We start from the raw sequence: 15429 nt of genomic DNA on the forward strand, positions 1-15429 counted from the left end.
AAATCCACCCCCCCATACACACCACTACCTCCAGTACTGTGTTTACTTATAAATACCACATAGATAGAAACACATCCCTCATCCCACTGCTTAGATTAAATATATTGGTGTTTCAATTTGCATGTATTCTGTAGGAATCAATGTCTAGCGAAAAGGGTTGGAGACAAACAGATGTTCTCACAGTCCTGATGCTCATGAAACAGAATCGAATGTTTCCATATAGGTACATTCTATTGGCTTAAGTGCTGTGGATATTTTCTGACCAGCCATATGGATCTTTTGTCATCTGAGATGTTAATATTTTCCTTGTATTTTATAGTAGCTCTGCAACATGGCCAATTTCTGGAACAGGGTCCACATGGCTCATTATGCGCAGGGCCCAGAAACTGGCTTGCTTCTGCTACTCACATGAACAGGGACACTTACAAGAGTTGGGGACTGTGGTAGGGCAGTGAGCAGGGGCACGTACTCCATTATTTTTGCTCCTGCATTAAGCTACAAATAATGAGCACTTCCCTGTGCTTTACAATAAGTAATTAAAAGAAATTATAGAGTCAGATGCAAAAATAACCCGAAGGACAACTGGATGTGTGGAACCACCAGTTTTCTCCACGTGTGCAGGAGGTTAATCCTCGTTAACGGTTGGAACATTGAGTTTCTACAGAGAGGGCTGCATGTCCATGCACGTCTTGGCATCTGCCCACACGCTTCTGTATGGTATGACTGTGCATCCCAGAAGAAGGGCTGTGGCATGTGGAATTTAACAAACTGATTCCTGAAAATAGTCTCATAAAGGTGAGCAACGGAGAGCTAATGGCGTTCTCTTGCTAATTTCATCTTTCTCTTAGAATTTCCCGATAGTGGTTTTAAAAGGAACGCTGTTCTTGTGTTCTAGGGGCACCTTATCTGTCCAGTTTCTTACCCTACCTGTTTTTCACCTCTTGCTTTGTAAAAATTAATGTTTTCTATCGTAGTTCAGAGGATAGGGCCTAATCTAGACAGCAGTCTCTTCATCAGGTGAGAATCATCTGTCCCATTCTCATTTTACCCCTTCTGAAGTAATGACATTGAAGGCTTCCAGTTTGGACCTAAGATGGCTCTAATTATGAACAGATATTCTGTGATGGAATTCACTCAGATAACTAATTAACCACAGGAATACATTGGCTGTGGAAAATTTCAGAAGCACCATCTGTGGAAAAACTGGGAAGGGCATGCCGTTACCACAGCTCTGGGGTCCATTAAGAGTGTGTTTGTGTGGGGATGGTGTCTCGTGGGCGTCAGCTCACAGCTGCCAAAATTCCCATAGCATCTCATCCCAGGAACTCCAGAGTGTCCAGCAACATCTTACAAGCAACCTGTTGATTTGAAGTTTCCAATTCTGAGCAAAGAGACTGAAATATAGTCGCTTTTGTTTGTTTTTGGTTTTGGTTTTTAACTGTAATGGGTTCTGGCTTGTTTTCAATTTCCACATTATTGCAAACTTTTCTTAAAGGGGGATTCCTTTTGTCCTCTGGCTTGAGAGAGTTACTGCATGTTTTCTCCCCTTGGGGACAAAGGGCGCAGTTACACCACCCTTGCACTTTTTTAAAGTACAGAACATGCTTATTCCTGGATCCCGGAACTTGAAAGACAGTGCTCTGCTGCACTTTCACAACATCCCCTGGTAGTAAGTCCTCCGTGTTTGTAATTTGGAGGAGGCAGCTCCTTAGTTGTGTTCACATCTGTACTGTGTGGGGCTTAAGATGGAACCCAGTAATACTTAGGATTCCGCCTGGGAAAAGAGGGTTCTGTGTCATCTCAGCCCCACCCATTTGCAGGTGATCTAACACAACACTATCAGGCTTCCCAGTGTGAGTCATTTGTGTACATACTGATGACTTGGTGACTTGGTGTTTGGGAACTAGCTGTCTTTCAATCCTTTGTAAAAAAACCTAAACAGTGAAGCAATCTCCAGTTCTGTTGATGAAACTACCCCATCAACTCCCTGATGATGTCCCTGTAACTCAAAAATGTTTAGACTTTTCTTTAGAAAGCTAACTTTTTTTTTTTTTTTTTTTAACCACGTTGCCTCCTTCAGTCTTGAAGCAAATGATCCCAGTTGTTGGAACCCAACTGAGAAATTGGGTTGCCTGCTGGGTACCTTACTGAGTGAGATAAAGATGAATTTGGGTTGGCTAGGGATTTGGATGCTTGATACACTGATACGTTTTAGGGTTTTGTTGTTGCTGCCACTGCTGTTGTTTTGTGGGTTTTATTTAGGAGTTAGGTGGTAGATGTTAGCTAGATCTGTTAGTTTTAGGGCAGGCTTAGAAATAAATCTTTAGGGTGGGGTGGGAGGGATGGGGTGACTGGGTGATAGACACTGGGGAGGGTATGTGCTCTGGTAAGCGCTGTGAATTGTGCAAGACTGTTGAATCTCAGATCTGTACCTCTGAAACAAATAATGCAATATATGTTAAGAAAAAAAAAAGAAGAAGAAGGTAGCGGGAGGGGAAGAATGAAGCGGGGGAAATCAGAGGGGTAGACGAACCATGAGAGACAATGGACTCTGAAAAACAAACTGAGGGTTCTAGAGGGGACGGGGGTGGGAGGATGGGTTAGCCTGGTGGTGGGTACTGAGGAGGGCACATTCTGCCTGGAGCACTGGGTGTTATGCACAAACAATGAATCATGGAACACTTCATCTAAAACTAATGATGTAATGTATGGGGATTAACATAAGAATAAGAAAAAAAAAAGAAATAAATCTTTATTGAGTGAGTCCGTTTTCCCTGCCTCTGTCTCTGTTTCACCTTCAGAGCTATCTGGCTGAAAGGAATATTCATGTGTGTGGAAATCTATCGCCTGCTAATGCTATTGGTGTCATCTCCATTGAGGGAATGATGTTAGGCTTTGTAAGTGATCAGGGAGACCAATTATGCTTGCACATGGTTTGTAGCATTGAGATAAAAATTAGTGGAGTGGAAGTGAGTGGAAGTCCAGATTTAGGTCCATAGTACAATATAAATTCTCATTCAATCAATCACGTTTATAGGTATACTGTACTTTATAAACACAATAGTGGAAAAGCCAGGTGACAATAAAGGGAGCCCAGATTTATTTAATACCATTACAAAAGCAAAAATACTTTCCTACATAATAAATGTCCCAATAAAACAAGTTGAACCAATGAGGAAAGATGGCAGGTAAGCCCATGATATGCTCAGAATGTACCACAATACTTAAGTTGACCTTAACCCTTTCATTTCCTCATTTGAAGTAGCTTCTTTTCTCTTTATCATTTACAGTCCAATGTTTCTCAACTTTAATAAGTATATGAATCATCTTGAAGTATAAGAATCTTGTCGAAGTGCAGATTCTGTTTTAGTGGATAGGGTGGATGGGATGGAGGAAGGGAAGCTGAGATTCTTTTTCTTTTTTTTTTTAAGATTTTATTTATTTGAAAGAGAGAAAGAGAGAGAAAGCACAGAGGGAGAGAGAGGGAGAAGCAGACTCCCCACTGAGCAGGGAGCCTGACATGGGGCTCAATCCCAGGACCCTGAGATCATGACCTGAGCCGAAGGCAGATGCTTAACCAACTGAGCCACCCAGCTGCCCCAAGAGTCTTCATTTCTTATAAGCTCCTGGGTGATGCTAATGCTGCTGGCCCATGGATCTCACTTTGAGAAGCAAGGTTTCATTTAATTTTTTCAGGTCCTTACAAAGTAGGTCATTGAAACTTAATGGAACCTGGTAGATCAGATCATAATTAACATTACTGTCTGCCACCTATGGGAATTTAATAATGCATTGTTTTTTTGCAATTTAATAGAACATTGTCCAGAGAATGACAAATACCATATGATTTCATTTATATGGAATTTAAGAAACAAAACAAATGAGCAAAGGGGAAAAAAGAGAGAGATAAATCAAGAAACAGACTTAATTACAGAGAACAAATTGATGGTTACCAAAGGGGCAGTGAGTGGGGGGATGGGTTAAATAGGTGATGGGGATTCAGGAGAGTGCTTGTGATGAGCATAGGGTGATGTATGGAATTGTTGGATCACTGTTGCACACTTGAAACTAACATAACACTGGGTGTTAATTAACTGTACTTAAAATAAGAAACTTAAAAAGTCAAGAACAATAATAATAGTTAGAATACTGTTAAATCTGAACTTTAGTTTATATAAACAAATCTCACCTGAAATTCTAAAGAAAACAGAATCCTAATTAAAGAGGTTAAGCTTTTTAATTGAATGTTAACTGCCATTTTGTTCTTCTGATCTAAAAAATAGCAGTTTAAGGGGGCACCTGGGTGGCTCAGTCGGTTAAGCGTCTAGCTCCGGTCATGATCTCAGGGTGGTGAGATCCAGCCTGGCATTGGGCTCCACACTCAGCACGAGTCTGCTTGGGATTCTCTCCCTTCTCCCTTCCCCTCTGCCCTTCCCCTGTGTACGTGAGCACTCGCTTGCTCTCTCTCAAAATAAATACATAAATAAAATCTTTTATAAAAATAGCATGTAAAAATGTATTTTAAAAAGCAAAATTTTTAAGCTGTCTATTCATTTGATAGGCAATTGGCTTGGATATGCTTGACTTTATTACAGATCTGTGCACTGTTTGGGCAGTATTACTCTGTGAAGAGGAGCTGGAGGAAGTGGGCAGGGCATGGATAGGACTTCCAGCTGTGGGTGGCTCTGGCTTTCAGGCATTCTTCCTTGGTTACTGTAGAACAGTAGGTTTCTTGGGGCAGTACTTTTGGAGGCACTTAAAGACTTTTGGATGGTGGCAGCTGTGCCTGGGATGGAAATGGCAGGTGGGATGTTCTCTGCCCAGACCTGGTCCTTGTGCCAGGCATGTTCTAGCCCTTATTCCAAAATTCATTCCATCTCATTTTAAGAATTCCTGTTCTTACTTTAGTTTCACCTCCCTAAATACTATACAAATATTACCAGAGCAGAGGGAAGAGAGTCATTTAGCATGCGTGGGAACCTACTTTGTACAAGGTACTGCAGAAATTGTAATTCTCCATCCTAAGGGAGAATATGGTCTAGTGTTAGTCCTGGGTAAGTTGGGTGTCTGACCAGTAGAAAAATGTTTGCTTTTTCAAGGATGGAGTATGGAATAGAAGGTGTTAATAAAGGACCAGAGCTGTTGTGCTTTCTATCAAAGATGTATGTAAATTTATCTATCAAATTAATAATTCAGGGCAATATACTTTTTTACATGCTAATTACATGTATGTATTATTCTGGGTCTGTAAGAACCAGCAATTTCTCTGGCACTCTCAGTGAGGCTAAGTAATGTCTGCAAGTGTCACAGTACCATGTGTCCACTAGGGGATCAGAGAGTACTCTGGTATGAAGGACTGTGTTGTGTAGAAAGCATAATTGGATACCCATGAACATAAAATACATTATGGTTGAAAACTACATTTTTAAAGGTACTTCCTTCAAAGCTTTGGAACATCTGCCTTATTAGATTTCATTTACTAAAATATTTATTAGTTTCAATTGATTGGTCATTCAAGCAAATAGGTGAGCATCTGTCATGATCATTAGGCCTCCACCGCCATTTTACTTATGGATTCCAACTGCCAATTATTTTCTTTGAGGAATGTGAAGTTATTTGTTTTCAGGTTTTTTTGTTTGTTTTGTTTGTTTGTTTGTTTTATTCTCGCCTAAGCAGTATGTACCTAATGGGAAAATAATGCAGAGGGATGAAAGGAACTGGTCTCTGTAGTTGAAAGGCCTAGTTTTCCTTTGGAATCTGAGCTTCTGACCTTGTTCTATCAGGGGAACCACAGCGAGTGGATGAGTTGATTAAAAACTCTGGTCCTCCTTCCTCCTGTACGAAAGGGGGATAATTATAGTTACCTGCACCTCTAGGGTCCTATGAGTCTTAATTAGTTAATATTTGCAAAGTGTTTGGAGATCTTTGAATTAAAAGTGCTGAGCAGTGGAATCCAAGTTCAGTGTAATTATAATTGGAATGACAGCTTCCATTCCCACCTTCCCTCCATCTCCCTCCACGGTGTTCTTTCAGCCAACCCAGACATGACCCGTGGTTAACACTCATCTCTACACACTTCTCTCTAACCCCTTCTCCTTTTGGAACTCACTTCAGCCTAAAAATAAATAAGTAGAAAATAGAAATAAATTAATTAAGTCAAAAGATATACCCAAGTCCTTAACTCCAATCTCACACTTAAGTAACTACTATTTATTTATTTATTTAGAGCGAGGGCATGCACGTGCACACACAGGGCTAGGGAAAGAGGAGGGGCAGAGGGAGAGAGCAAGAATCCTAAGCAGGCTCCATGCCTAGTGTGGAGCTGGTCGCGGGGCTTGATCTCACAACCCCTGAGATCATGACCTGAGCCGAAATCAAGAGTCGGCTGCTTAACCAACTGAGCCACCCAGGTGCCCCTCACTGTTTATTTTTAAAGCTCAACAGCCACTAAGAAGAAAATCAATGAATTAACTGGTCTTTCCCAGTCTATCATTCTTTCAGGCCCTCCTATACCTGGTGATAAACTGGGCTTCTGGAAGAATTTCCCTGCTCAGAAACTCTTCACTGGCTCTTCCATGCCGGGAAGGCAGGGTCCAAACTCATTAACATCCCCCTAAGAGCCTTCCAGAATCTGACAGTCATTCTCTGTTATTTCTCACTATTCCATTTCAGAGCTCTTCTCTCCAGAAATGTATTCTATGACTTCAACCAAGCCTCCATCCATCCATTGGTGTCTTTTCTGGACACATCTAAATCCTCCCTATCCTTTGCCTTCCTCTTCACAAAGCATTCTTCATTCTCTAACTGGAAGTAACCTCTTTCTCTTTATAGAATTTTTTCTTTACTTTTCCTGGGTCGTTTCTACCTTTCTGTTTTTATTACTTAAATATATGTCCTACTTCCCTCTAGACTGTAAGATTTGAAGGTAGATTCTTTGTATGATGAATGAACAAACAAAATATATGCATGTAGTGAAACTGGACACAAATTAAAGATTATTTGCATTGATTTGCAAGATTGCATTAAGGTGGTCTGTTAATAGGCTTGCATCATATATGTTAGGAATTAAATATTAATTGACAATTTCTTCAACGTTACCATTATCCTTGTTGCTTATAGGACTAAGATGAGCAGCCCTATCTTTAAACTGTTTTCTTTGATTACATGCTCATAGACAAAACCCTAAGGGAACGCTTTGTGTTTTCTCTCTTGTTTGCCTGAGTTACCCATATTACTGTTTGCTTTCCCTTCTTAGCTTTGGCCATGGAAATGTTGTTCTAGCATGCCTAAATTTTTGCAAAGCTTTCCTTTAGAGGAAGACCATGTTGTCTGAAATTCCATCCACTGGAATGGCATTAAAGTCAAAGGGTCTTCTAGGTCACAATTAATCCAATACTAAAAAGTAGCATCTCGGGGGTGCTGCCTTTAGAAAGTTGGACTCCATCATGGAACACTACATCTAAAACTAATGATGTAATGTATGGGGATTAACATAAGAATAAAAAAAATAATAAATTTAAAAAAAATAAACATTCAATGTCTTCATCTAAAAAAAAAAAAAAGAGGGCGCCTGGGTGGCTCAGATGGTTAAGCGTCTGCCTTCGGCTCAGGTCATGATCCCAGGGTCCTGGGATCGAGTCCCGCATCGGGCTCCCTGCTCCTTGGGAGCCTGCTTCTCCCTCTGCCTCTCTCTCTGTCTCTCATGAATAAATAAATAAAAAAAAATCTTTAAAAAAAATAAAAATAAAAATAAAAATAAAAAAAAAAGAAAGAAAGAAAGAAAGTTGGGCTCCAGGATACACACACCTGCAGAGAACTGTGGCCACATTTTAGAAGTTCCTTCTCTGACCACCCTCTGTAGCAGAGCCTCTCTTCTCCTGGCAGTTAAATATTCTAAACCCAGCAGCATGTCCTGATGGTGAAAACCTGGACGAAGAGGTAACCTGTGAACCTCTCTGAACCATAATTGTCTCATCTGTATAATATGGATAATAATATCTGTCTTATCTCCTTGTAACAATCAAATTAGATCATACTTGTGAATGTTCTGTAGTCTTTTAGACAAATGTAAGTTATTACTACAGCCTGCTGTCATGGATATTCATCTGGTTGAATGTTTAAGACTTGTGAGTCATGCTTAAAACTAAACTTTATTTCTATTTTGTCGATTTTCTTTTTAGCCCAGCGTACTATATTTAATTTTTTGAGAATGGGGCTAAAAAAGAAATCCTTTCTAGCATTTTATAGATGCAGTTGAGTTGATTGTTGTAAGCCTTGGAGCAGAATTAGACAGCACCAGTGAATTTATTACATATAAACAGATATATAGACTAACCGTCTACTTAGCAGTATTACACCGCCTCTCATCTTTGGCGTAATAGACTCATCTGAAGGGCTAAAATGTTAGGAATTGTCATGGAAGCTTTTACTTTTAGGATTTCCTGATACAGCGTATAAAATCACTCACTGAGGAGGTTAACAGCAAAAAAGGCAGTTACAATGGGCACCTGGGTGGCTCAGTCGTTAAGCGTCTGCCTTCGGCTCAGGTCATGATCCCAGGGTCCTGGCTGGGATCAAGCCCCGCATCGGGCTCCCTGCTCGGTGGGAAGCCTGCTTCTCCCTCTCCCACTCCCCCTGCTTGTGTTCCTGCTCTTGCTATCTCTCTCTCTGTCAAATAAATAAATAAAATCTTAAAAAAAAAAAAAAAAAGGCAGTTACAAGACTAAAAAGTCCAAGTTTTGCTATGATTATTATTATCACCGGCTGCTTTTCCAAAGTCTTCTATTAGAAACAGAGCTACACAAATGACGGGGGCTGTTCATATGATGTCATGTTATTTGCTTTTTAGAAATCATTCAAGTAAAGCTTTGCCCTGTTAGAGAAGCTGAAGAGATTCTTCATGACTGATCATTGACATCTATCAGATCCCTTCGAGCTTATAATTTGGGTTTAGCATGGCCTGTACTTGACCAAATAATTCCAGTGACTTCACTGGTGCTTTCCAAATGGGAGGGCTTCCCATGAAGATTAGGTCAAAACTGTCTTTTCTCATGGTTCAAAAAACTCATCAGTAAGTTTTTACTGAGAACTATTATATTACTCTGTGTTAAGCATTAATTGGGTCAGACATGACTCATTCCCTCAGAGAGCTTATCATCTAACTGAAGACTGGCCATGGTTAGCAAACACCGTCAACAATTAATGAGTGAGTAGGGAATGAAGTACTAAATGCGATGTAACATGCAAATTTTAGAAGAGAAGGAGGACAGTGTGTGCTGGAGTAATTAGAGAAGGTGCCATGTGTGATTTGATGCTTTAACTGGGCCATGAAGGATAAACAAGACTTAGAGAGAGAGAGAAAAGAGTTTGCCAGGAATGGAACAAGTCACTTCCAGGCAATAATGTTTCTGGGGTTCCAGGGACTCAGGCCTGATCAGAGTAGAGGTGAGTAAGGTGAGACCAGATTTTGAAGGGTATGAATACCAGACAAAGAGGTTAGATGGGATCTAGTGGGACAAAAAAATGCCATTGCAAGTTTTTGTAAGAGAATGATGAGCTCAGAGTGGTTAGTCAGGCAGTGGTCATCATAGTTGAATGGAGCAGAAAGGATGTGAAGTACGTCTGGGGGACATTGTAGTCCCAAAACCAAATGGTGACAGCTGAGCCAAAATGGTGGCAGTGGGACGGAGGAAAAAGGGGATGGACAAGAAAAAAATGTCTTAAAGGAAAAATGAACAGGACTTCTTTGCTGATTGGATTTGAAGATCATACCTAAAATGTATGGTCAAACCTGACTCCAAGATTTCTTGCCTTCACCCTGGACGGTCCAGAGGAATAAGAAATCACTGTCAGAAACAGAAAAGTTAGGAAGGAACATTGTCCCCACAAAAAGTAGGTGTTGGATGCGTTCCCAGGCCTTGTGAGTGAGTAGGCAGTGAGCATCCCAGAAGTGTCCCTCTGGGCAGGGCTGGAGATGGGGGCTGGACTTCAGCACCAGGAAGTTCATTACTGACTCTGCAGATGTTCAACTTTCAGGGATGCCCCAGGTTTGGGCTTCAGGATGGAAGCCAAGTTATATTGACTCAGATACCATTTGTATCTGAAATACTTATGGAACTGCTAAGAAGAATATGTAAAGGACTGACTACTTTTGTAACCGAGAAGTTATTAATAAAAAGATGAGACCAGTAAAAGGCAGGGTAAACTTCTTTAAGCCAAGTATAGGAAAAGGTTATCATTAAAAGACTTATTACTGTGGTAGTGGTTATAAAACAGTTGCCCAACCCTGTATTTAAAGGTGCCTGAGTGCCTTAGGCCATTGTAAGCAGTTTGTGTGGGCACTTAGTAAATATTTACGAGACTTACTCTATTTGATTAATTCTAAAATGAGCATTTTCCGATTCATGTTTTTAACATCTCTGAAATAGGTTGTGTCCTACAGTTGATGTCACTTTATTGTTATTGTTGGCCAGGTAGGAAGGAGTCACGGCACAGTTGTCACCACCTTAGCCAATTTATTTTGCTTAGTTTTCTTTGGTTATGTATGCAGAAAAATTATATATGATAAAATGTGCCCAAATAAGCCTAAGAGAGCTCTTCAGCAAGTATACAGTAACAGTTCCGAGCGATAAAGAAAGCAATAGTTTAATTGGCTGCCTTTTTAATTTCTTAGTGGTACATAAAATGGTGTGTTTTATAATGCAGGCATCTTAGATTTAATGAAATAATAGTATTAAAAGATAACTGATCACAGCAAATCTCTAGTGATATAGATGGATGTAGTAATATACAGATGATATAGATGGCTGGAGTGAAATATTCTAAATTTGCATTCTTTCCTCAGCCTCCATCGGAGGTGCCCCTTGGGTTGTTTTAATTTGAACTGGGAACATTAGGAGAAAGGATTTTCATTCAGTGGTACAGCCAGGTACAGAAAGCTCCTCGGAGGATACATTTCTTTGGTGGTGCAGAATCCAGAACATTCACAAAAAGTTCGGGTGTAAGCAGAATGGATATCTGTGGTTCATTCAAACCAGTGTGCCCTTCCAATCCTCAGACCCTTGTGTACTGCAGACAGTCCTGAGCATGCTTGCTAGTTGTACAAAGTGAGAGTGAATCCACAAGGAAATTTGTGGGTGTTTGGGGACAGTAATAGTCTCTCCGTGATCTCTTATAAAAGCGGAGAACAGAAACGTTTGTTTCTCCGTACCAGCATTTTCAGCCATTTCTGCAGAATGACCCATTGACTGGAGGTAGGTTGTTGCCTTCCTGTTCAGTGACACTTCATGGACAGAAAAACAGTCCTTCTTCCTACTGGTTAGCACAGCATAACAACTAGGGCACGTGTGTGTCTCTTTGTAAGTCCTTGCTCCAGGACTGAGAAGTAGGAATAGTTAGAGTGTTGGAGCTGAGGGATGCTTCTCTCTCTCTTGCTAAGGGACCCAGTGTTTCAGGTAAGTGATTCTGAAGTCCTTCACCATCAGACGGTAACCTTGGGTCGGTCTGTAGGTATGTTTTCATGTTGTTCGTTCACCTATCCTAATTGGCTTCCCAGACTCTGCTTGTAGACGTAGAGCCAAATTTAGAGAATAGCAGCCCTCTGGCAAACAGGAACAGATTAATTTTGTGGTGTGCTGTTAAGGGACTTCCCAGAAAACTTCAAAAGCACAGAAAGAAGCCTATTCCAAAATGTGCAAAATGCCACGCAGCTTTTTAAAGGTGTGATAAACTCCGAGCTCTCTCATACACATACACACCGGACCACACCTCCAATAAAAGGAGAAACTGAGCTTTCTTAGATGGGGCCGCCTGTGAGCCAGGAAAGCCAAGGGGTGAGGGGCTCGGAGAGTTGGTGGAGATAACTGTGGATCCGCATCTGGGAGGCATTTGAAATTGACTTCAGTGCCTTTTTAATGCTGACTTTTCCAGTTCTCTCTTAAGTAGACACATTGTTTTCATGACATCAGCCCGAGGCATAGACACGCCATTAAAATCAACGCGTAGAAAATGATTTGTGTTTGGAAATAAGCAAAACATTTTCGGTTATGACCACCCAGGTGTAATAGGGAAACACTGGAGCTGAAGTTGGGAGCCCCCAGTTCTAATATAAACTTTCTTCGGGACAGGAAGCAATTCCTTCAGTGGCCTTTGGTTTCCTTATCTGTAAAGCAGGATGGCTTGATGGGATTATCTTTCTGCTTGGTCGTAATAGATTATCTCTACGGGAGGGGGAAAAAAAGTCAGTGTAAAGGCTCTTTGCCCCTCGCTGACTTCTTTGTCCTGCTGCTCTTCCTGCCTAGCTATCTCACAGCTAGAAAGGCCCCCACAGACCCCTCAGGCCACTACTGTTCCCGTCACACGTTCCCGCAGTAGGACCATGCTGCTAACTTGAAAAGAGAAAAAATTACTATTACACTTGCAGTTGTTGCTTAGTAACATCTCTGATTTTGTGTTTCTGTGACAGCCTGAGCAGAGATCATTAAAAATTAAGCTTACAAAGCTGCCAAAGTGGGAGGAAGGAGGAGAACTTGAAGCCCTGTTTTTTTCACTTGCTTAGAAGCCGTCTCACCCTGGGTTTCAAGGCCCAGTCTTGGGGCAAACACAGCACGGTCTCTGGTTTATATTAAACCACACAGAGCGCACTCCTGACATTAGCTCGCGTTGCCGCCGGAGTTTATCACCAGTACATAAAATCCTTGACCCTGCAGAATGGCCTGGAGTTACAATCACATGGCCGCACTGCATCCCCGCGGAAGGAAGCCCTAACGAGTTCTGTGTCCTCTCTCTGCTTTCTCCCTACAGTTCCACCAGGTGAGAAGAGTGATGACCATCCTTTTCCTTACTATGGTTATTTCATACTTCGGTTGCATGAAGGCTGCCCCCATGAAGGAAGCAAACGTCCGAGGACAAGGCAGCTTGGCCTACCCAGGTGTGCGGACCCATGGGACTCTGGAGAGCGTGAATGGGCCCAAGGCAGGCTCGAGAGGCCTGAATTCCTTGGCTGACACTTTTGAACACGTGATAGAGGAGCTGTTGGATGAGGACCAGAAAGTTCGGCCCAGTGAAGAGAACAATAAGGACGCGGACTTGTACACTTCCAGGGTGATGCTCAGTAGTCAAGTGCCTCTGGAGCCTCCTCTTCTCTTTCTGCTTGAGGAATACAAAAATTACCTGGATGCTGCAAACATGTCTATGAGGGTCCGGCGCCACTCTGACCCCGCCCGCCGTGGGGAGCTGAGCGTGTGTGACAGCATTAGCGAGTGGGTGACAGCGGCGGATAAAAAGACTGCAGTGGACATGTCGGGCGGGACGGTCACGGTCCTTGAAAAAGTCCCCGTATCGAAAGGCCAACTGAAACAGTACTTCTATGAGACCAAGTGCAATCCCATGGGTTACACAAAGGAGGGCTGCAGGGGCATAGACAAAAGGCATTGGAACTCCCAGTGCCGAACTACCCAGTCCTACGTGCGGGCCCTGACCATGGATAGCAAAAAGAGAATTGGCTGGCGGTTCATAAGGATAGACACTTCCTGTGTATGTACATTGACCATTAAAAGGGGAAGATAGTGGATTTATGTTGTATAGATTATATTGAGACAAAAATTATCTATTTGTATATATACATAACAGGGTAAATTATTCAGTTAAGAAAAATAATTTTATGAACTGCATGTATAAATGAAGTTTATACAGTACAGTGGTTCTACAATCTATTTATTGGACCTATCCATGACCAGAAGGGAAACAGTCATTTTGCGCACAACTTTAAAAAGTCTGCATTACATTCCTCGATGATGTTGTGGTTTGTTGCCGTTGCCAAGAATTGAAAACGTAAAAAGTTTAAAAAAAAAATAATAATAAATTGCATGCTGCTTTAATTGTGAATTGATAATAAACTGTCCTCTTTCAGAAAACAGACAAAAAAAAAAAAAAAACAACAAAAATTTGAACCAAAACATTCCGTTTACATTTTAGACAGTAAGTATCTTCGTTCTTGTTAGTACTATTATCTGTTTTACTGCTTTTAACTTCTGATAGCGTTGGAATTAAAACAATGTCAAGGTGCTGTTGTCATCGCTTTACTGACTTAGGGAATGGGGGCTGGGAGGGGTATATTTTTGTTTGTTTTGTGTTTTTTTTGTTTGTTTTGTTGTTTTGTTTTGTTTTTTTTTTGTTTTTTTTGTTTTTAGTTCCCATAGGGAGTAGGGATGGGGAAAGAATTCCTTCAATATATATTCTGGTTGATAAGAGATTTATTTGTATGTTGTAAAGATGTTTGCAATATCAATCAGATGACTGGACAATGAATAAAAATTAAGGCAACTGAACCAAGTGCTCACTCCACTTCCCATGATGCACCTCCTAGGCTCCCACTCGCCCTTTGGGCCTTGGTCAGGGGAGTCTCCTTTTGTCGGAAAGACCTACATTTTCTTAGAGCACGTTCTTTCCCTCCCTCCCCCTTTGGTCCCCTCTTTGTTTTGTTTTCTCTCAAAGGAAGAAAAATCAGTTGCGCGCTCTAAATAATTTACCACTGCTGTGAACGAGTGAACAAATTTTGTCATTGTGGCACTCATAGAAGCATGGAGAACAGGGATTTCTTTCTTTTCTTTTTCTTTTTCTTTTTTTTTTTTTTAAGAAGAGAAAAAGACAACAAAACACAAAAATGAAGATTCTTTTTTACGAGGGGTAAACGTTGGGTAAATCATTATAAGCCTTCACAGAATCATGGTAAGGCTTAAAAATTGTCTTGCAAGCAAAAGGTGGAGTTCTGTATGGACCCAGAAACGCCTAGATCAGAGTAGGAGTCCACACGCCAGTGAAATGAGACTGCAGAGCAGCCATATGGAGGCTGTGTGGAGCTGACGTGTCATTTCCGGGTGGTACAGGAGAAATTCCTGAGTGGCCATCCTGAGGTCTAGGTGGGGGTGGGGAATGGTACTTGAGACATTCCAGAAGGGAGGCCTCTGAAGGACCTTTCAGAGGTGGCTCTGGAATGACTATGTCAAGTTGCTTGGACCTCGCGCTTTAAGTGCCTACATTATCTAACTGTGCTAAGAGGTTCTCGCTGGAGGACCCCACTCAAGCTGACTTATGCTCTCCACCCCTGGGTAATTTGTCCTAAAGCTGGATAAGCCTGGAGCAGGTTCAGAACCAAATATGGCATTGTGATCTTGAGACTGATACAATGAGAGAGAAGATGCTTGCAACATGAACACTTACTGCTTTGAAATTAGACTTGAGGAAACCAGGGTTTTGTCTTCTGAGAACTTTTGGTAAGGGGGAAGGGACAGGAAAAGGCCCCAAAACTCAGGTTGGATGACCAAGGCTACTGACAGAAAATCTTGTCCAGAGACAAGACTTCGAGAAGGTGTCTGCACATCCAGGACACCAAAGGCTTGAAAAGGTGCCTTGCTCAATGGAAGAGGCCGG

General features: G+C 41.5%; 1 protein-coding gene across 1 annotated transcript; it reads left to right on the forward strand.

Moving 5' to 3' along the window:
• The first annotated feature begins 571 nt into the window (after positions 1 to 571).
• BDNF (brain derived neurotrophic factor) lies at positions 572 to 13943 on the forward strand. The gene is given in 3 exon segments (XM_064576727.1): positions 572 to 749; positions 752 to 795; positions 12802 to 13943. Coding segments are annotated over 3 exon segments (972 nt in total). The 5' UTR covers positions 572 to 586; the 3' UTR covers positions 13567 to 13943.
• Positions 13944 to 15429: the final 1486 nt, after the last annotated feature.

Source organism: Mirounga angustirostris, unplaced genomic scaffold (genome assembly GCF_029215605.1).
Source record: "Mirounga angustirostris isolate CCGP_5_RB_7025 unplaced genomic scaffold, mMirAng1.0.hap1 SCAF_13, whole genome shotgun sequence".
NCBI classification, from domain to species: domain Eukaryota; kingdom Metazoa; phylum Chordata; class Mammalia; order Carnivora; family Phocidae; genus Mirounga; species Mirounga angustirostris.